This window comes from Macaca thibetana, chromosome 1 (genome assembly GCF_024542745.1).
Source record: "Macaca thibetana thibetana isolate TM-01 chromosome 1, ASM2454274v1, whole genome shotgun sequence".
Taxonomy (NCBI): domain Eukaryota; kingdom Metazoa; phylum Chordata; class Mammalia; order Primates; family Cercopithecidae; genus Macaca; species Macaca thibetana.
In genome coordinates, this window is record NC_065578.1 from 149987347 (window position 1) to 150010050 (window position 22704).

The following is a 22704-nucleotide window of genomic DNA, read 5'->3' on the forward strand; positions in this document are numbered from 1 at the left end:
AAAAGAATGTGTAGTCTGTTGTTCTTGGGTACAGTGTTCTATAAAAGTCAGTTACATTTTGTTGGCTGATGGTATTATGGAGTTCTTCTGTATTGTTGCTAATTTTCTGTTTTATCAGTTTTTCAGACAAAGTGTTCAAGTCTCCAACTATAACTGCCTATTTCTCCTTTCACTTTCTATCAGCCTTTGCTTCATATTGCAGTTCTGATGTCTGTACACTCATTTGTAGGATTGCTATGTCTTCTTGGTAGATTGCCCTTTTATCATTATCCAATGTCTTCTCTGTCTCTCGTAATTTTCTTTAGTATGAAGCATATTTTATCTTGTATTAATAATATATATGATATATACACCATGATATACATATATATATCATTATATTATGTTTGAAGTGAGTTTCTTATAAATACCATAAAGTTGGGTCATATCTTTAATCCAATATCAATCTCTGTTTTTTTAACTGGCATATTTATAATGTGTTAGGGATTAAGTTTGCAGTTATTTTTTGCGTTCTGTTTGTTCTGTTTGTGTTTTCCTGCATTTTTGTGGGATATTTGAACATTTTTTAGAATTCCATTTTGGTTTATCTATAGTATTGTTTATTTGTTTGTTTGTTTGTTTGTTTCGAGATGGAGTCTCACTCTGTTGCCCAGGCTGGAGTGCAGTGGCATGATCTCAGCTCACTGTAACCTTTGCTTCCCAGATTCAAGTGATCCTCATGCCTCAGCCTCATGAGTAGCTGGGACTACAGTCGTGCATCACCATGATGGTTAATTTTTGTATTTTTAGTAGAGACAGGGTTTTATCATGTTGGCCAGGCTGGTCTCAAACTCCTGACCTCAGGTGATCTGCCCGCCCCGGTTTCCCAAAGTGCTGGAATTACAGGTGTGAGCCACTGCGCCCAGCCTATATAGCATTTTTTAGTGTATGCTTTAAAAAGCTTTTTAGTGGTTGTTCTAGTTATATTATATATACATAACCTATTGCAGTCTACAGGTATCATCATTTTACCATTTCAAGCTAAGCATAAAAACCTTATCTTCCTTTATGTCCCTTTACTCTCCCACATTTATAATTGCCTTAAATATTTTCTCTGCATAAACTTAGAACTACATCAGAGAGTGTTAGAATTTTTGCTTCAACCATAAAAGATAATTTCCAAAGCTAAAGAGAAAGGAAGTCCATTGTATTTACTTATATTTGACCCTTTCCAATGTTCTTTCTTTCTTCCTAATGTGACAAGATTCTTGCATGTATTGTTTCCATTTTGTTTAGAGAATGCACTTTATTCTTTTAGGGTAGGCTCATCAGCAACAAATTCTCTTTGCATTTCTTCATCTGAGAATACCTTTATTTTCCCTTAATTCTTGAAAGGCATTTTCACAGGATATAGATTCTGTGTTGATAGTTCTTTCCTTTTAGCACTTAAAAAATGTTGTGCTATGTCCTTTTGATTTAATCCACTTCAATCCAGTGTTCCCTGAATGAGCAAATACCCAAATATTGATGCTTCTGTGTTCCAAATACAGAAGATTTTTCCACATATTATCAGAGAAGATATTATTTAGGTACCTCAAAAAATAAGTACCAATCTTTAAACAGCTACTCAATTTGAGCAATTTCCGCACATTTTCTCAATTATATTTTAGCTCCAAAATAGAAATGCCTACATTTTTCCAATGGCAAGTGAGCTTAAGAATTCTGCCTAGCAGGCATCAGATAAAGTTGGGAAGCTATCTTGATTACAAAATGCCAAGGCATCTGACCTAGCAAATAGTCACAGACTTACAAAATGTGTGGCATCTCTTATAACAATGACTTGCAAAGCATCGTATTTAAGTAGTTTTTCAGTGGCAATTTTGGCAATCCAGATACACGATCCTCACCGATCTTCCTTGTGAATGCCATACACACATGTACACACAGAATGGTTCAGGCCACACAGAAACCAGAACAGTTAACTGGCCATGAGGGAATCAAATCTTAGTATACCCTGGGTTTCAAGTAATCAATGTTCCCCTTACGCTTTTCTTTTTTTAACTCACAGGAGGCTGCAAAAACAGTACAAAGAGTCTCGTGTACCCTTCACCCAGCTTCTCCCAGTGGTGACACCTTATATAGTTCGAATTAAATATCACAACCAGGAACCTAACATTGGTACATTACTGTATACTAAACTATGGGCTCCTTTATACTTTTTATAGAGAAGTTATACAACAGTGACCTTTCTCGGAAACTCTCTTAGCACTTGAGCATTCTACTACCAGTCAAACTACCAATCTAGACTCTTCTAACCCAATTACAAATTATCATATATAAACAATCTTTATACACATACAAATATGAGCGCATCCCATATATTCTTACCACACACATACAATAAAAAGAATTGCACCTGTGTCTATAAAAACTTATAATATTTTTCCACTAATTTCTACTCTCCCCTGCTATTGCTACACAAAGACTGTGTAAATAAACCTGCAGGATCAAAGAAATATTTAAAAGTTATCTAATGTAAAATTCCATCCAGTTCATTATATAGCATCCCAACAATCAATCTTTCAGCCTTTACCTGAATGTCTCAAATGACAAGAAACTCATAAGATCTAAAGGACTCCAGTATGCCTTTGGTCAATATGCTAATTCTCAAAAGGCATTTCTCATGAGCAGTAATTTGTTTCTCCTGAATTTGTACTAATTTGGTTCTACTTATATCCTATGAGGACATAACATGCAAGTCTCTTCCCTAACTACCTTTTTCACAGAGAAACCAGGCATCCTGCTTCATATATGATTTTTGTGTATCTATTTTAATGAGGGATTTTATAATCCCAATTCAAAAGCAGAAAGTCATTTACTTCTCTTTGAATACTAGATCAACATACAGCTATGGAATTACTATCCCTCTGGGTAAACACTTCCTGAGTTGTCACCTCATACAAAGGTACCAGATAGCAGTCTCATATTGTACCAGTAGGTGTCACTCTATATATACTTAAAATTAATTAAGTTTTGATTATTTTATTCAACAAATATTTATTGAGCACCCATTATGTGCCAAGTGATTCTAGGTACTGAGAACATAGTGGTGACCAAGAAAGACACAATCTTGTTTTCACAGAGCTTATAGTCTAGATATTAATAAAAAATCTGCTTTTTTTTTTCTACATAAAAGTTTGTGAAATACTAATCCTAACGCAGTTCAATTCAGAACCGTATTTTTCCTAGGTTAATAGATAACACTCAAAATAACTCATAAAAAACAAATACTGTAATGAAACAGAATCAAAGAAACTGTGTTCTGTAGGACTAGATCAATATAACCGGGGTATTTTCTAACCTTTTGAATTTATTCAACATTTCTTTTCTATACTTCGTTTCTAAAACCCAAATTTTAGGTAGTCCTCAGTAGAATGGAAAGTAACTTATCTTTAAAAAAACAGTTCAACTTTCAAAAAATATGCCTGCTTTTTTTTTCTCTCTCTCTCTCTGTTTTTTGAGACAGGGTCTGGCTCTGTTGCCCAGGCTGGAGTGCAGTGGCGCAATCTCGGCTCACTGCAACCTCTACCTCCCAGGTTCACACAATTCTCCTGCCTCAGCCTCCCAAGTAGCTGGGATTACAGGAGCCCACCACCATGCCCAGCTAATTTTTATATTTTTAGTAGAGATGGGGTTTCCCCATATTGGCTAGGCTGGTCTCAAACTCCTGACCTCAGGTGATCTGCCTACCTCAGCCTCCCAAAGTGCTAGGATTACAGGCATGAGCCACAGCTCCCAGCCTATACCTACTTATGTTTTTACAGGAATATGTTACAAATTTTAAAGACTTATTAATTCCCAAAGCTTCTTAATTCCCCAAATACATATTCCCTTATCTCTACTAAGAAAAATTAGGCCAGGCACCATGGCTCACACCTGTAATCCCCGCACTTTGGGAGGCTGAGGCGAGTGGATCATCTGAGGTCAGTAGTTCGAAACCAGCCTGGCCAACATGGTGCAACCCTGTCTCTACTAAAAATACAAAAGAAAATATTAGCCAGGCATGGTGGTGTGCGCCTGTAAATCCCAGCTACTTAGGAGGCTGAGACAGAAGCATCGTTTGAACCCACGAGGTGGAGGCTGCAGTGAGCCAAGATTGTGCCACTGCATTCCAGCCTGGGCGACAGAGTGAGATTCTGTTAATTATTAAAAAAAAAAAAAGTTAAATGTCACCTTCTAAACACCAAATACCTTTCCCAGCTAAACAGAGTAAGAAAAGAAGGTACCAAATTATTCCTCAGCAGAACTTAGGAATTCTTCCACTGTCAAAAGTCCTTCTATTTTCTTTCTTTCTTTCTTTCTTTTCCTTCCTTCCTTCCTTCCTTCCTCCCTCTCTCCCTCCCTCCCTCCCTCCCTCCCTCCCTCTCTCTCTCTCTCTCTCTCTCTTTCTTTCTTTCTTTTTGGGGGGGGGACAGAGTCTCAGTCTGTCACCCAGGATGGAGTACAGTGGCACAATCTCAGCTCACTGTAACCTCTGCCTCCCGGGTTCAAGTGATTCTCCTGCCTCAGCCTCCCAAGGAGCTGGGATTACAAGTGTGTGCCACCATGCCCGGCTAATTTTTCGTATTTTTGGTAGAGACAGGGTTTCACCATGTTGCCCAGGCTGGTCTCGAACTTCTGGCCTCAAGTGATCCACCCGCCTCAGCCTCCCAGAGTGCTGAGATTACAGGCGTGAGCCACCACGCCTGACTTTTTTCTTTTCTTTTTTTTTTTTTTAAAGACTTGATATTTATTGGTTATTTATTTATTTATTTATTTAGAGACAGAGTTTCACTCTGTCACCCAGGCTGGAGTACAGTGGCATGACCACGGCTCACGGCAGCCTCAAAGTCCCCAGGCTCAGGGGATCCTTTCACCTCAGCCTCCCGAGTAGCTGGGACTATACACCCAGCTACTTTTTCTATTTTTCTGTAGAGGCAGGGTCTTACCATGTTGCCCAGATAGTCTCAAACTCCTGGGCTCAAGTGATCTGCCCACCTCGGTCTCCCAAAGTGCTGGGATTACAGGTGTAAACTACAGCACCCAGCCAAGAGCCCTTATTTAAACAAACCTGAGAGACTAATAGCTATTACTAGGACTACAAGGTAACTTACTTACACTTATAGTATAGCAATGAAAGGCCATACTTTGTCAAAGAAATAGAGCTAAGAGAGGGGGCAGACACTGTTCCTCAAGAAGGTATACTTGCCTGCAAAGAAATCTGAGAACCTAGAAACTACTCAATTACTATATTGTCTTCATCTACTCTCAAACTGAATGTTTTCCAAACTGGAAAAGCCACAGAAAACATGGTTATGGAAATATTTCAGGCTCTTAAAAAAAGAAAAATCCTACAGCTTAGAATTTTTTAAGTTCAAAATTCAGTAACATGAATTTGAGAAAAATGATCCTTGCCAGAACTTAAGACACTGACAGTTTTATATAATATCCAACTTAATGTACCCTTGGGAATGCTTCAAACTATTACTGTCTAAATTGCTAGAGAATACTACATATTGTTCAATTTTAGCATGGACTCACATGCATACTTTACAAATACTCAATGAATAGTAAGTTAAAAATGAACATTAAGGTGCTTCATAAAAACGGTTAATGGTGAAAAAATATCTAAATTAACCTATCCCTTAATATTAAATAAAGCATTTTACTTACTTTGAATGGTAAAGCGGTGGTTGAGCAAATATACTTAAAACATAGTTTGTTGTCCGTGGCTTTTAATTTACACTTGTAAATCATCTGATAGGAACAGTACTGTTAACATTTGGTGTGAGATGTCACCAAATTTGCACATACACAATGGCAGATATCTCTGTGAGGCCAGTACTTTTACCCCCAAAATTAAAATGCACGTGTGTGTGAAGTGAGGGGTTAGTGTACTAGAAAAAGCACAGCTTTTGAGTCACAAAAATTAATATTCAAATCCCAGCACCATCCTAAATTAGCTATGTGACTTTGGGCCAAGTTATTTAATCTGCCCTAAACATCACTTTTCCACCAAGATGCAAATAAAATTGTAAGAAAGATTAAGTTGCTTCATATAAAATTCCTAATATAGGGTCTGACACATAGTAGGTGCTCAATAAATGGTAGTTATAAGGGGATTCCACTTTTCTTTTTGACCATTAAAATGACTGTATTAATTAATGTTGAACAACTACTGGCTCACAATTGTAATTAAACACAAAGTACATCTTTACTCTGCTATAACACTTTTATAAAACCAAATCCCTTACTCAACTGAATGCCAACAAATATGCACCTTCTCCTTTAGCTCAAATATATTTTGCATGACCTTACATGAATTGCTCAGATAAAAGCTTTTTCTCTTCTGCTTTTGTTATTTTAAAGTGCAGATGCATTTGAGTCATTTTCTCCTTTTGTTTCATATCCTTAAGATCCAAAGCTTCAAAGACAGAATGTCAGCATGCAGTCGATTTATGACTGAACTCTTGAAGAGACACTGAAGAATTACCTTGTCAATCACCCCAAGGACTCTGAAGGCCTTCAGCTCCTCGGCAGGGCTCCTTAGGTTCCAAGGGGGCCTTGAACTTAGTGATCCTGGAGGCTAATGGAAGATATCAAAGATTATACATCAATCAGGGAGGTACTTGAAGGAAGGCTGCCTGCTGAAGCAAATGCCAGGCCAAAGGAAAGTAAATTCATCATAAATCAGAGAATGGAAAGATGAAAGGAGGAAGTTTCTGTTTGTCTGTAATATAAAATTTTTAAAAATAAAAACTAAAGAAAATCAAAAAGAAAAAGCAAGAAAAAAGTTGCAAGTAAATAAATCATAACATTGAAAAAATTTTTTAAAAGAAAAATTAATGAGCTGACAGTTTCTACAGCAATAACTCAATTCAGACCATACAGCTATCATAAAACTTTGTAACAAATGGATAACTGGGCCAACAATCAATCCCAGTATTATATTTACCCCAGACACCTCAACAGTAATTTGGAAGTGGGGGAACTAAAAATAATATAATAATAAGCACACATGGGTAGGGAGGGGCACAAGTCATTCTCTCTCATCATGAAGCTACAGTTCTATGATTGTTACTTTATGTATTATGTGTTTTCAGAGGGACTGGTCCATCCAAATTCAACCAGAAAAATTACCAATAATGGTGAAAAATTAAGAAGCTTCATCATATAACCAATAATCACTAAAACAGAGCCTGCTTACAAGATGATTTACAAGAGAAAGAAACTTTTCTTCAAATATTTGACTATCTGTGATGTGGAAAACAGTCTGTTAGCTACACAAAAAAAAAGATTTAAAAAATCAGTGAACATAGGAAGGAACATTTAAATTCTGCACACAATTTTAAAATAATCCCAACTTCCATTTATTAGTTTTAGTTTTTCTCTATCAGTAACATAAGCCATTAAATTAGACAAATTCTAAGGGCACCTCCATATGACATTTACAACTATAAAATACTGCTATATTGATCCTATATTAAAATGGTGATGCTGCAAAGGACAACAGGAGACACAAAGCCTTATTACATACTTAAAGCAGACCTTCTTACTATCAAAAATCTATTAGAATACAGAAGAAACATTCTGATTCTATGAATTGAAGATAAAATATCCTGATCAAACACCATGGTAAGGGAATTACTGAGATACCATTTTTGTCCCTGTACAGACCAACATCACCAGACAGGCAGCTCCTTGAGAACAGAAAATGTGTCTTATTCATCTCTATATTCACAGTGCCTTGCATATTGCTAGTATTTAGTTGGAAAATATGAGGGAGAGCAGAAATGAGGAGAGCAGGGAGAAAGGAAGGAATCTTGGAAAATTAGGTGTCACTTACAACTGGGAAAACTACCACTTGTGAAATTCTCTAAAAGCAGCAATTCTAATTGTTTTCCATTTTTGTTTTGTTTATAGATTTAGCAAGAAAATAATAATTTAACTGTACGTGAAATGGTGTTTAAGTTTTAAAAGAGACTTTTTATTTCTTAAAGATGTTTGAAAAAGTTGGCATAATAGTGACAATTAGACTAGATAATAACCTTTAAACTAAGGGGAACCTTTTTAGGGATATACAAACATTTAGCAAGGTGTTTTAGTGTTATAATATAACAGCATTCATTATATTCATTCAGTGTATACTCATTCAGTGTATAATGTAACATTATATTCATTATAGTCATTCAGTGTATAATGTAACCAACATGTAACAGCAATAGCCTTTTTTTTATTTTTATTTTTATTTTTTGAGATGGAGTTTCGCTCTTGTTGCCCAGGCTGGAGTACAGCAGCTCGATCTTGGCTCACTGCAACCTCTGCCTCCCCAGTTCAAGCGATTCTCCTGCCTCAGCCTTCTGAGTAGCTGGGATTACAGGCACCCACCACCATGGCCAGCTAATTTTTGTATTTTTAGTAGAGACGGAGTTTCACCATGTTGGTGAGGCTGGTTTCGAACTCCTGACCTCAGGTAATCCACCCACCTCATCCTCCCAAAGTGCTGGGACTGAAGGCATGAGCCACCACACCCGGCCAGTAGAAACAGTCTTTTCTATCTTCATTTACATTGTTTCATCTCTATTCTTCACCCCATACCAGGCGATGTACCTACAGGAAGTTAGTATTATATAATTCCCATTTTACAGATGAATAAAGGGATTCTCAGAATGCTGGAGTGTTTGTCTGTGGTCAGAAAGAGAGACAGTGGAAGAACTCCAACTACTATTCTAAAGCTTGCAGTCCTTTTACTAACCAACACATTCTGAAAATTAAAAATTCTTTTCTGCTGCTGCTTCTTGCTACAAGAACAAGTAAGAACTGTTTGTGATTTTAGCAAAAGGAATGCTAAGGAAAAGTTGTAAGGAGGGAAAAAAAATAATACTTTAAATGATATTTAGTCCACTACATTTGTCTTAGAAAATATGGCCAAGTATCTCCAACATCCCTATCTCCTATTTATATCTTCTTATTCACAGATGTCACTGTTTCTTTCGGTTTCCAAAGAAAGTTATTGATTCACTTTGGCAATTTAAGAGCAAAGAAAGCAAACTACAAAATCTCTATCGCATCTTTCAACAAATAATTACTGTGCACCAACTATGTGCATGATAACTGAAAGGGCTATAAATTATCAAAAGGCCCAGTCTAACCTCAAGAAGTGCACCATTTATTTGAGGAGATAAGACAAATACATGAAAAGTTAAGTAACAATAAAACATTATCTTAAAAATATGGGACTACACAAATATGTCATTAGTGTATGAAAAACTGTGATAAAGGTGATTTTAAATGTTAAGTGGAAATTAGATTAGGAAAAAGTTATTCTATACTGTATACAACTGGAAAGCATTAGCCTGGTGGGGAAAAGTTATTCAAATTGGAGAACAGAAGAAAATAAAATTATACACTTAGGGTCAGTTTTCGCAGGCCTTGAATGCCAAGAAGAAAAGTCTTGACTATACAGTCTCCGAAGTCTAGACAACAAGTTTTTCTATGAGAAATAACCAAATGAAAACAGTGATTTAGTAAGGTTACTCTTGGAAAGACGTGAATGGGGAAATTGAAGGGGAAATGACCAAAGGCAAAGTGATCATTAAAGTTCTCTTTCTACTTTAACCATCTATAAAAGCTTGAGATCACAGAAATGAACAAAGAAAGATCATGAAATAAAATCATCAATAAAAAAAATTGTATTTCTCATATGTAGTGCTTAAATTGGGTAGAATCCTATAGATCTACTCCTTTCTTCAGATGGCAAAAGGACATACATATCCACAAAATTTTAAGAGCAGAAAGAGACCTTAGAGATCAAGTCCAACTTTTTTTTTTAGATGAGAAAACTGAGACGCAGCAAGGTTAGCAAAAGTAGGTAATAGATAAGAGAGGATTAAATCTTACTTATGAAATAAAAGAATGTTGTTAGGTGAAATTCGGCCCATTGCGCTATGAAGCGCGATGGGAGAAGCAGTGTATTTCTAGGTAATATAATTGAGTTCCTTAATGGAAAAGTAAGATTTTCACTTATATTTATTAGCTATTATAGCAGAAGATGCCCAGAGAGGCAAAGAATAGTTGTATTCATCTATACCTGGTATAAATGGAAAGAGAGACAAGGGAAGAGACAAGAATACATGATGACCCAACAATCTTCAAAAGCAGAGGTGGCAAGTACATATCGTTCAACTGGTCAAGTCCATGGCAGGAATCTCTGCTAATCCCACAGTCTCACAACTCTTCTCAATACAATGCTCCTGGCAGCCACTACTCATGGATTAGAATTGGCACACCAGTTAGAACCTACTTACTATTGTTGTTCTCGCTCTGTCGCCGAGGCTGGAGTGCAGTGACACGATCTCAGCTAACTGCAACCTCAACCTCCCAGGCTCAAACGACAGCCTTGTGCCTCAGCCTCCTGAGTAGCTGGGGTTACTGGCATGTGTCACCACAGCTGGCTAATTTTTTGTGTGTGTATTTGTAGTAGAGATGGGGTTTCACCATGTTGGCCAGGCTGGTCTCGAATGCCTGGCCTCAAGTGATCCATCTGCCTCAGCCTTCCAAAGTGCTGGGATTACAGGCCTGTTGTACATTCTTTAAAAGGCTCTGTTTCTGTTTGGGGATTTGTTTTTGAAGTTGCTGTTCAGCCTGCCCACTGTCTTTTTCACTTGATATTATTTCCTGTTCTCAATGAGCTCTCTCTATTCTTCCCAATCTGTTGGTGCAGTACTTCTTAAATGTTAATGTGTATGTGCATCACCTGATGATCTTGTTAAAAAGAAGATTCTGATTCAGTAGGTCTGATATTCTGCAGTTCCATCAAGCTCTCAGGTGATGCTGATGATGCTGGTTCACCAACCACATTTAAAAGAAGGTTACTTACTCCTCAAATAACCTGAGAGAGAGTAACCATTATTGTGGGAAAATAAGCAATCAAGGGCAAAAGGAAAGTACCACAAAGAGTGTATCAAGAAACCACACTCTGAACTCTAATGTCTAATTATGCCAGAGCTCCTGAATTTGGCTTCATCCATGAATTTCTGGCTTTGCAAAGACTTTCATGGGCAATCTACCAACCCTAATACCCAGTCTCCTGAGCCGCACTAGGTCACATTTCAAGCCTGACACTGAATTGCAGACCTATTACTGACTTAAGCAAATGTCTCAGTGAGGGCAAATTTAAAATATTTTCTAAGGAATAATGGAATAATATCAATTAATAATACAAGCAAACAAAATGCACAATAGAAAAACACTTTCAGTATTATTATATCAGTTGCATTCAAAATCTACAAATATTCAGGAAAGGTATACATTCTACATATTAATTTTCATTCACACCTTGTAACTGCATAAAAACATATCCACACTTTTAAAACTACACAATATTTTGTTCTAAATTTAGATCATTTATTGTATTTTTCTAAATTTGATCCAGAGTTTCAAACTCCTACAGCTAAAAAAAGCAAAAAACTATTCTAAATCTTTTCCAGGGAGAGCCTCTTTTAACATTAATTCTTAAATCATTCAGTGTCGCCTAAGATTTATTTTTTAAAAAGAGAAAAAAAAGAAAGAAAGAAATCTGTCTCCTTCAGTTAAGATTCAACCTTTACTTCAAAAAAAACCTCATTTCTTTTTTTTCTGAAACCTGCTCCTAAATTTTCTTGGAGCCTTTTAGTAATGAAGCAATGAAGAAAAAGAGTAAGAGAGTGCTTTTTATCCTTTCTGTACTTTTGCAAAAAAGACATTAACGTGAATGACTGGGAAACTTAGAACTTTTGTATTTACTATATAAGGATCTCTAAAGTTCAATAAAGCAAACACTTAAAACATCACAGAAAACCTGGGTGGAAGGAGTCATGACAGACTGTATCAAAGGAGAAAACGGTAATTAACAAAAATTTAAAAAGCAAAAAAGGGTTCCTTTATTGTCTTAATCAACCAGGCTAGAAAGAAATGTTTGCACACTGATTCCAGAGAGAAGTAGTATCTGCTTTGCACCAAATTTGAGCTAAAGGGGCCTTAGAAATCATTTATACAAATCCTCTCATCATGTTGGTTGAAACTCAGGCCCAAAGATGGTTAAAGAAGTGGATTAATAAATGCACCAAGCTAATAACAATCCTCTGAAAGACTTTTAAATTATACATAAGAAAATAATCAAGCATGCTCTTGGCGAAAAAGGGCCAGGCTTAACAAAATAACATACAAAAGGAAAATTTAAAAAGCAAATGTTTACCATGAGAGAAAAATACTGTGCCTACTCTCCTCTAGCCTCCTTGCCTAAGAACTGAAAAAATCCTACATGTCAAATCAGATTCAGAAGGTACCCCTTTTTATCCTTTCTGATAGAATTTTCCATTCTTCTACATGGCTCTTACCAGTGTAACTTTGTTTGCTCAACTATGTACATATATGGGTCCTCAACTATGCTACAGGATTTGCAAGAGCAGGCTGTGTCATCATCTTTTGTATAACTCCAAAGTATATTTAGTTTGATTCTATATACAGTCTTAACAGATGCTTAATGAGTTAGTGTATAATCAAATGTAATCACCTTTCCTATATTAGATCTCTTCTGTTTTATTCTCATTAGCAGTTATACTTGAAGAAATTCTGACTGATATACTTCATGGTTCTATTCTTCTAGTCTAAACTATACAGGAGGCTCAACATACTTATTTACCTAAGAAATTATTGCTTCATAGACATGCCTATAGGAAACTAACAGGAATGCAAAAGTGGGAGGATTACATAAGTAAGTATAGGTAGACCATTCAAATTTAATGTTATAAGAATGAATAGAATACTGGTAATTTTAAATCCCTAAAACTTTTAGAATAGTGGCCAGGTGCGGTGGCTCATGCCTGTAATCCCAAGTACTTTGGGAGGCCAAGGCGGGTGGATCACCTTAGATCAGGAGTTCGAGACCAGGCTAGCCAACATGGCGAAACCCCATCTCTACTAAAAATACAAAAATTAGACAGGTATGGTGGCATGCGCCTGTAGTCCCAGCTACTCGGGAGGCTGAGGCAGGAGAATCGCTTGAACCCGGGAGGCAGAGGTTACAATGAGCCGAGATCACTTCACTGCACTCCAGCCTGGGTGACAGAGTGAGACTCCATCTCAAAAAAAAAAAAATTTAAAAAGTAAACAATTTAAAACAAATTTTAGAATATTTATAAGACGCATTTAGTAAAACAAGTTCACAGGGAATTATGTTAATGCTTTTATTAATGCCCCCACCCAAAATGAAATTGAGTATACACACATTAGTACTACACAGGAGGAAGGTTGCCAATCCCATGGAAAAAGTAATGTTCACATAAATATTCCACTTAAAAAGATAAAATTCAATGCCAAAAAAGGAAGTAAATTTAATAATATAATTAAAAGAACCATGATAGAGAATAGAAGAAATTCTCAGAATGTCTTACACTGATTAGTACAGTTTTGATAACTGCTATCTTATCATTTTCAAAAAGTATACAAAGCATAAAAATGTGTGGGAAAAAGCATGTAAGGCGGTACATGAACGGGAAATGAAGAATGAGGCTAAAACGTAAGTTTTTGGCTTATGGGCTGATCTTTGTGCTAGAGAGGCATTTGATTTATGTGTATCTGTGTAATCCACATGAGTGATTTTTTTTTACTTCATTTAATCCTAGTAACTACCCAGCAAAAAATTACCATATTCTCATTAATCAGATATAGAAACTGACATTCAGAAGTGGGATTAAGCATCTTGTCCAATCTTCCATGACTTCGAGTGGCAGAACTGGATATGAACAAGGCTGCCTGACTCTTAGATCAATTAAGACAACAAACTGTTTGGGAGGCCGAGGAGGGTGGATCACGAGGTCAGGAGATCGAGACCACCCTGGCTAACATGATGAAACCCCGTCTCTACTAAAAATACAAAAAAGTTAGCCAGCCCTGGTGGTGGCGCCTGTAGTCCCAGCTACTCAGGAGGCTGAGGCAGAGCTTGCAGTGAGCCTAGATCGTGCCACTGCACTCCAGCCTGGGGGACAGACTGAGACTCCATCTCAAAAAAAAAAAAAAAACAAAAAAAAACTAAACCCTTTTTCCCATCTCCAGAAGACACAATTCTTAAATTGCATCAGAAAAACTTAGTTTGATATAAAGAAAAAAATAACAGAAAAGTTTCCTCCAGAAATTTGCCAAAACCAGGTTGATACAGCATAAAAACAATAATAACCTGCAATGCTTCTAATGTTTTCAGCATTCATCTGCCTTAGACAAGTCTAGGGGAAGTCCCAAATAACCTAACTATCCCTGCTAGAATTATGCTTTTATAATTCCAAGTGACCAATAGCATATACTTGTATAAGTAATGCTTAAAATGAATAGTTTTAACATGAATCAATAAAACCGGAGAACAATTATATAAGAATCACAATCTAACTTTAAAAAGTCCAAATACAAATAGATATCACAACAGTATAAATTACTCTCAATCTACAGATGAGAAAATTAAGGGTACAGTAATAAACCAATAAAAGACCAAGAAAAGGAGAAAGCAAGTCTCATTTTATTCCACTTTTGGTGGTTTGCTATAATGCTTTTCTTTCTACCAACAACCTTTATGAAAATTATTAATAAAATTCAAAGAATCAAAATCCTATAACATTCTAATTACAAATAAAGCTGACAGACTAGACAGCAAAAAATCACTGAAGAAAATACACAACAAAATATGAGACATACCTGAGATACATCATCAAGTTGAAATTTCCCATAAAGACCAGAGATACTTTCAGCCCGCATGAGATACTCAGCTGTTCTTCTCTTTACAGCTTCTCGACGGGTAGGGCTTGACTCTCCTAAAAAAAAAAAAAAAAATCTAAACATGTAAAAAATAACCTTTCTTCAGTTCAACCTGAAAATTAACTTCCTTGTACCCAATGTGCAGCTTATTCACGTTTCTAACTGAAAAGAAGAGATATTCAAAATTGGAAAAGACATGAAAGTTATTAATATCAACCAAGTCTAACTATTACCCCCCATTATTTCATTTATCCAAATTCTAACATTCTCCTATTTAAGTATGTATTGATAATCTGACGTATTTTAGTAGGAGTCAAATATATAAGAAATGTCTATCTGTAAAAAGCTCTGAAGATAAAAAGACTAGCCCTAGTCCAGACATTATACAGCTAAGCAACTCAACAAATAGGACCAAATGCAACAGATGGTGTGTGTGTGTGTGTGTGTGTGTGTGTGTGTGTGTGTGTGTGTGTGTGTGTGTGTTTACAACCTTGGATTTTTCTAAAAACCAAATCCTACAAAATAATGTTTCCTGGTTTGCTGAACTGAAGTGAAATGAATTATAAAAAAGAGATAATTTCTCCCAAAAGACTACTAGTAGAACCCTCTTCTTATTTCTGCCTGGAACAGCATCTCCTCCTGCTTCCGGGGAAATGACCCTTTCTTCTTCCCATCATACTCTTCCCCCATCACTAACCAGGTGGTTTGAATGAAAGCTGCTTTCTTGTTTCAGATGTCAGTCCCTCTAATCACCAAGGTCCATTTAGCCAAGGGTGGGCCCCCCTAGTCACAAGCTGAGCCAATCATAGAACCCTATCCTCCTGGCCACAGTTTAAGAAGGGGGGAATTAGCACAACACAAACTGGACTGTCTTTGTTATTCAAGCTGTAAATAAGAGGAGTAGGAACTGCCAACAGCCGGTTTCTGCCAATGCAAAAAAAGGCCAATGTGAAAAAACGAACTTGACTCAGAAAGCAGATATGGGAGACTTAAAAGGAAAATAGAAAGAAATCCCAGTGTTTTCAGGTGAACCTACATTCCTCTAACGTAACTGGCATCGGCAAAGCCACATTCCTGCCCTTCCTTCCCTGAGGTAGTTCAAATTTGGATTTCCGCACATGCAAACCAAAGAATTTTGACTAAATACAGACCTCAGCGAAAAGCTGCAACAAAGTTGGGATTGCAATTTTGCTAAATAACTTTCCTTTCACACCTTTTACATTACAATTCCATCTCTTCTCTCTTTCATGAGGAATTCACAAATATAACTGGTCTTGGTGGGGGAAAAAATTCTATTGCTTTTTAACCGTGGAACCATCTACATTTATTTATTAACTCTCCAACTCCTCAACCCGCAATTAAAATGCCTCTACCCTTACAATCTGCTTACTTCCTAAATGCAAGGTTTTAGAGGGCTTTTCTACTCAGTTGAAAAATGAGTATCTTCTGTGAAAATCACTTAAATAACTATAACATACTTTGAAGATAAACATGCCATATAATAACAGCTATTCACTATTTCTACATAATACTAGTCCTTTGGTTTAGGGTTTACTGTGTCTAGAGTCTGCTATTTCCATTCTCACTAGCTCTTCTCATTTCAGATTATGCCTTCCAAGCCCTAATTTAAATCCCCATTTAAGATTTTTGATTCACCTTAGGCTCAAATATAATAAAAACTATGGCAATTTACCTTTAAATTCAGTGTATTTAAGCTTTAATAACATTTCAAAATTTGTTTCGTGAAAAAAAATCAACTCATCTCACAAAATAATTTGGAATTCGAAAACGCCAAGATATGGAACACCTAGTTAAAGCTAGAGTTAAAGCCATATTTTATAATCAAATTACTATTTTTTAAACTTTTGGTTTTTCTGCCACTTTCTAGGCAGTCTCCATAGCAACAGAGAAACAAGAACCAGAAGCCAGAAGTTGAAATGAACTCCTGCTGAATATGGTGGTTCCACTTCCAAGGAAACTACAATGAAGTGATGGAAATACTGAAAGGCTTTTTAAATGTAGCCTTATATATAGGCCAGGTGCAGTGGCTCATGCCTATAATCCCAGCACTTTGGGAGGCCGAGGCAGGCGGATCGCGAGGTCAGGAGATCGAGACCATCCTGGTCTACTAAAAACACAAAAACTTAGCTGGGCATGGTGGTGGGCAACTGTAGTTCCAGTTACTCAGGAGGTTGAGGCGGAGAATGGCGTGAATCCAGGAGGCAGAGCTTGCAGTGAGCCAAGATTGCGCCACTGCACTCCAGCCTGGGCGACAGTGCGAGAGACTCCATCTCAAAAAAACAAAAACAACAACAACAAAAAACACAAAATTAGACAGGCATGGTGGCGGGTACCTGTAATACCAGCTACTCATGAGGCTGAGGCAGGAGAATCACTTGAACCCGGGAGGCAGAGGTTGCAGTGAAGTGAGATCGTGTCACTGCACTCCAGCCTGGGCGACAGAGTGAGACTCGGTCTCAAAAAAAACAAAAGTAACCTTATATGTAAATACTATGGTTTCTTCCTCATCAGTCCCTTAAAAGGAGGTCATCATCACTGCTGATCAATAGCAGCATTCAAGAATAAAAACTATCTCTTGAAGATTTCTGCTCCTGGATGCTTATTCAGGTTTGTCAGCATCAGCAAAAAAAAAAAAAAAAAAAAAAAAGCTGACTCTATAGATTTCCAGGATATTTCTAACTAGTCAAATTATTGACAAATGTGACTTTAAACAGATTTTAATTGACTAAAAAATGTTTAATTAACTCTAATCTGCTTGATTTCTTGTTCTCCATTTTAAAATACGCACACACACAGTCCACAATGATTATTTGTTAATCATTCAGCTAGAGCAAGAATTTCTACTGGGCTTATGCATTCAGCATAAAAAAAACTTATGCATTCAAAAAAGAAAAACTAGGCTGTGGCTCACTCCTATAATCCCAGCACTTTGGGAGGCCAAGGTGAGAGAACTGCTTGATCCCAGGAGTTCAACACAAGCCTGGGCAACACAGTAAGACCCCATGTCTGTCTCTATTGAAAGTACAAAAATCAGCCAGACATGTTGGTGCGCACCTGTGGTTCCAGCTACTTGGGTGGCTGAGGCGGGAGGATCACTTGAACCCGGGAAGTCATGGCCGCAGTAAGCCATGCTCATGTCACTGCATGAACCACTGCACTCCAGCCTGGGGAACAGAACAAGATTCCGTCTTTAAAGAAAAAAGAAAAGAAAAACTGTTCCCATTATTCAATAACCTTTATGTTAAAAAGTGCTGGTGTATCATAAAAGATGTCTTAATGTGGATTGTGACAACCTGTGTTTCTTCACCTTCTCAATTTCTGATCATACAGGGTGATTAATAGTGTGTGATCTCTGACAGGGAGTGGCTGAGTAGATGTGAGGAGAAAATCCAAAGTTGTTGATGAAATTTACAGAAACACTCAATTACCCATCCTGTGTTTCTCAGTGCACCATCTCTGACTTCAGTCACTAAGGAAAGTTTTATAGAAGGCATGGTATACAGATAACGGAATCCAGAAATTCTAACTTATCCAAGAAGCCATCACCGTTTGGTACCCTTCATTATACTACATTCTATTTATAAGAAATATATTATTTTCTTTCATAAGAAAATTAAGTCTCAAGAATGTGAAATGTCTTTCTCAGTTACAGTTACTTTAAGAGCCTGAACCTAAACCAGGTCTTACACCATACTTCAGGGTACTTGCCACTATCTTAAGCTACCTTTCAATATAAAGTACTGTAACTGAATTTAAATTTGATTATTCAACTGTTCCTGAATAGAACAAGAAAAATACAGAGCATGGGAGAAGTACAGGTGAGTATGGAAACAAAGATACAGAGAAATAAACATAAGAAGTTGAGAAAGGTGCCTGTCAGGCAACAAAACAAAGTGGAATCAGAATGGAGAGACAAAGACAACAGACAAACATACAGGAGAACTGGAGCTACAAAGAGGTATATGTCATACCATATAAAAGAGAATAGGCCTTTCTGGAAAAAACTAGTCTCTTGAACATCTTTATTACCCAAATATTTATTTGGAAAACAATGGCCTTTTCTCATTTACCCATTTAAAAAAAAAAATCAAGGGGCATTTTTACTCATGGAACTAATAAAATTCATTTAGCAACCTAGAATAAAAAATAGTTCTTCCAATTCTACCCTTAGTCACTAAAAAGAATATAACTAACAGCTTCATCATTTGTTTAAAAAAGAAAAGCCATGCTGGAGGAAGAACAAGCCAATTTAAACATCTTGAAAGACAATGTGTCTGTATCTGTGTTTCATGGGAAATTTTAAGGGGTTATTAAGAGTATTTTGACTCTATTTGATTTTTGCCACATGCACAGAACTTAATCCCCACGTAAGACTCTACTTAGTCACATTTTATTATATTCTTATTTTTATTTCGCTACACCACAAATACTCTCCCAGTGGGCCCTGTGCTTAGTCGAGCATGCTTGATTTCATTCAGATTTATCACAACAGAAAGAACATCCAAATCAAACTGGGTTTGAGTTTCTGTTTGTTGCTGCTTTTTTGCTTTCTTTTTTTTTTTTTAACAACTTTAGTCACATAAAAGAAAACTCACGCTTGAGATGGCCTTGGTAGTTATAGTTAGTTTTTTTTAAGTGCTGATTTATTACGTTTAATGGTGTTTTGTTCTTTTCAGGTACAGCCTACCATTTCTGCCTTATGCTAAGTGTTCTGACAACAAAAGGCAACCTTGAGAAGAACAGTAATTTATAGTTCTACATGTCTACCACAACTCTGAAGCCATCAGCCTTTCCACGTATAACATGAACTAGTCAGGGAATCTGATTTCCATTTGCATTTAGTCAACCCCCTATTAATGTTTTTTCAAAACCAATTTCATGTGACCCCTAGAAATTCAGAGAGCCACCAAAGAATAGTAAAAGCAAAAGTCATAATATTGATGCCCAAGCAATGCCTCAGTTATGATTGTTTCAATGATGTTTAGCAGTTTTTCTGCTATCAGTAACACTAAATGAAAACACATATTATACATCATTATATCATACAGTGTTAAATACCTAAAGAGACAGTGTTCTTTTAGACTCAACAATTTCTTTCTGCTCCCTAACCTATTTTTCCTTGTTATGCAATTTTAAACACAGAATCCAAAGACTTATTTACTCCCTTCAAAATAACATTGCTGGCCAAGTATGGTGACTCATGTCTGTAATCTCAGCACTTTGAGAGGCTGAGGTAGGAAGATGGTTTGAGCCCAGGAGTTTGAGATCAGCCGGGGCAACACAGTGGGACCCCACCTCTACAAAAAAATTTTTAAAATTCGCCAGGCCTGGTGGTACACACCTGTAGTCCCAGCTACTGGGGAGGCTGAGATGGGAAGATTGCTTGAGCCCAGGGGTTCCAGGCTGCAATGAGCTGTGATGGCACCACTGCACTCCAGCCTGGGCAACAGACAGAGATACTGGCCAGGCAATAAAAATGGCCAGTCTCTTAGTGATGAGAAACTCAAATAATAATTTGCAGTCCAAACTCTTGTCCAAATAATAATAATAGCAGTCCCTTAAGTTTCTCTTGTTCTAAAGTCAAATGGCTTATAAAACAATAAGATTAAAACATCACAAAGAGCTAATGACAGACATCAAAGGAAAAAGAAAGAGCCAAAACTAAGGAATTAAAATTTTTCCTTATAAGAAGGAATAAAAATATAATCAGAGAAAATTTGGAAATGAAACTCCACGTACATTATGAATTTTTAGTCCGCCATACTGTTAAATATGGAAAGTCTCCTGACCCCCAAAAAAGGATTCTGCTCATTGTTTCACTGGCCATAAGATACATCTTAAGAGAAGCAGCAAATCTACGGAAGAATCTAGAGTCCAGTAATTGTTTTCTTGATGCCATGATATTAATTCCCATATTTTTCCTTTGAAATGATGTAAAGTGATCAAGAGAATTACTGATAACAAGCAGTTTATTATTCTCAACCCATGAAGTTTCAGACTCCTTTAATGCATCTCTACCTTAAAAATTAAATTGACTTAGTGTATTAATACATCAGAATTAGAACAGACTCCATTCCATCTTTCTTCAAATGGCTATTAACATGAACAGATATATCTCCATATTTAAACAATTCAAAGAATGAGGGCAGGTACAGTGGCCCACACCTGTAATCCCAGCACTTTGGGAGGCCAAAGCAAGTGGATCATTTGAGGTCAGGAGTTCAAGACCAGCCTGGCCAACATGGGGAAACCCCACCTCTATTAAAAATACAAAAATTAGCTGGGCATGGTGGTGCACACCTGTAATCCCAGCTACTCAGGTGGTTAAGGCAGGAGAATCCTTTGAACCTGGGAGGCAGAAGCTGCAGTAAGCTGAGATGGTGCCCCTGCACTCTACCCTGGGTGACAGAGTGAGACTTTGTCTCCAAAAACAATGAGTCAAGTAATACTCTCAGACTATATCACATTTGAAAACAATTTCAGAGTAACAGAGAAAATCCTCCCCAACAATTAACTTTCTTTATACAAGCCACCAGAGTGAAAATGTTCTCTACCATTTATTCCTGCCCCTCCTATCCCCTTTAAAAGATGCCTAATAGTTTCTGAGTTATCTACTATGTTCCAGGCACACGGTCATCTCAATGTTTACAGTCGTCTCAGCACTGTCATAGAACATTACATGTAGAAGACCTTCAATAAAATTTTGTTAAACAAATGAATGGATAATTGTATAAATTACTTGCCACCACTATTATTATTATTATTTTTTTTTTTTTGAGACGGAGTCTCGCTGTGTCACCCAGGCTGGAGTGCAGTGGCGCGATATCGGCTCACTGCAAGCTCCGCCTCCCGGGTTTACGCCATTCTCCTGCCTCAGCCTCCGAGTAGCTGGGACTACAGGCGCCCGCCACCACGCCCGGCTAGTTTTTTGTATTTTTAGTAGAGACGGGGTTTCACCGTGTTAGCCAGGATGGTCTCGATCTCCTGACTTCGTGATCCACCCGCCTCGGCCTCCCAAAGTACTGGGATTACAGGCTTGAGCCACCGCGCCCGGCCTATTATTTTTTTTATTATACTTTAAGTTATAGGGTGCATGTGCACAACATGTGCAGTTCTGTTACATATATATTCATGTGCCATGTTGGTTTTCTGCACCCATTAATTCATCATTTACATTAGGTATTTCTCCTAATGCTATCCCTCCCCCATGCCCCCACCCCACGACCGACCCCAGTGTGTGATGTTCCCTGCTCTGTGTCCAAGTGTTCTCATTGTTCAATTCCCACCTATGAGTAAGAACATGCGGTGTTTGGTTTTCTGTCCTTGTGATAGTTTGCTCAGAATGATGGTTTCCAGCTTCATCTATGTCCCTACAAAGGACATGAACTCAGCCTTTTTTTTTATGGCTGCATAGTATTCCATGGTGTATATGACTTGCCACCACTATTATAAGGTCTGATAACAATACCTTCATGCCTACTGATGTATCAATTACCTCTTTCTATAATTTAGTGCCTTTCTCTAACTTAAACAATAGCTACGTAAAATGCATGTCCGGGAAAGTATCTTTAATTATGGTCTTCATCATCTGTGTAGCTGAAATGCAAACAAAAGGAATACAGGTGAACACAGTCCAAAAGAAGCATGATTGGACTAAAAAGAGAATCTATATTTTGATTTAATTTTACGAAAAATTGTCATAACACGAGGAAAATATAGCACAGATACTCTAAGTAAGTATAAACCACTGTGTAAACAGAATGGTGTCTAAAAAGCTATCTATTTATTGTTTGACAGTTATAATTTTGAAAGGTGTGTCCCTTAATATTTTGTAAAGGTAAAATATCTCTGTATAATGACCTGGCTATTTTTCAGATGAAA

The 22704-nt window shown here is 37.1% G+C and overlaps 2 protein-coding genes across 18 annotated transcripts in view; one reads left to right on the forward strand and one right to left on the reverse strand.

Moving 5' to 3' along the window:
• SPATA45 (spermatogenesis associated 45) overlaps positions 1-22704 on the forward strand; it is an 800921-nt gene that overhangs the window by 463218 nt on the left and 314999 nt on the right. The gene's annotated exons all lie outside the window — the stretch shown is intronic.
• RPS6KC1 (ribosomal protein S6 kinase C1) overlaps positions 1-22704 on the reverse strand; it is a 212977-nt gene that overhangs the window by 86517 nt on the left and 103756 nt on the right. For 15 of the 17 annotated variants that reach the window (XR_007719871.1, XR_007719872.1, XM_050761602.1 and 12 more), the window contains 2 exons: positions 14743-14858; positions 6512-6604 (listed from right to left, as the gene is read on the reverse strand). Coding sequence is in view for 15 of the 17 variants with exons in the window: in XM_050761602.1 (XP_050617559.1) it covers positions 6512-6604; positions 14743-14858 (209 nt within the window). In the remaining 2 variants the exon portion in view is untranslated. Of the gene's footprint in view, positions 1-6511; positions 6605-14742; positions 14859-17877; positions 20521-22704 lie in introns of those variants that run through there. The other 2 variants (XM_050761704.1, XM_050761608.1) reach the window with 2 other exon arrangements.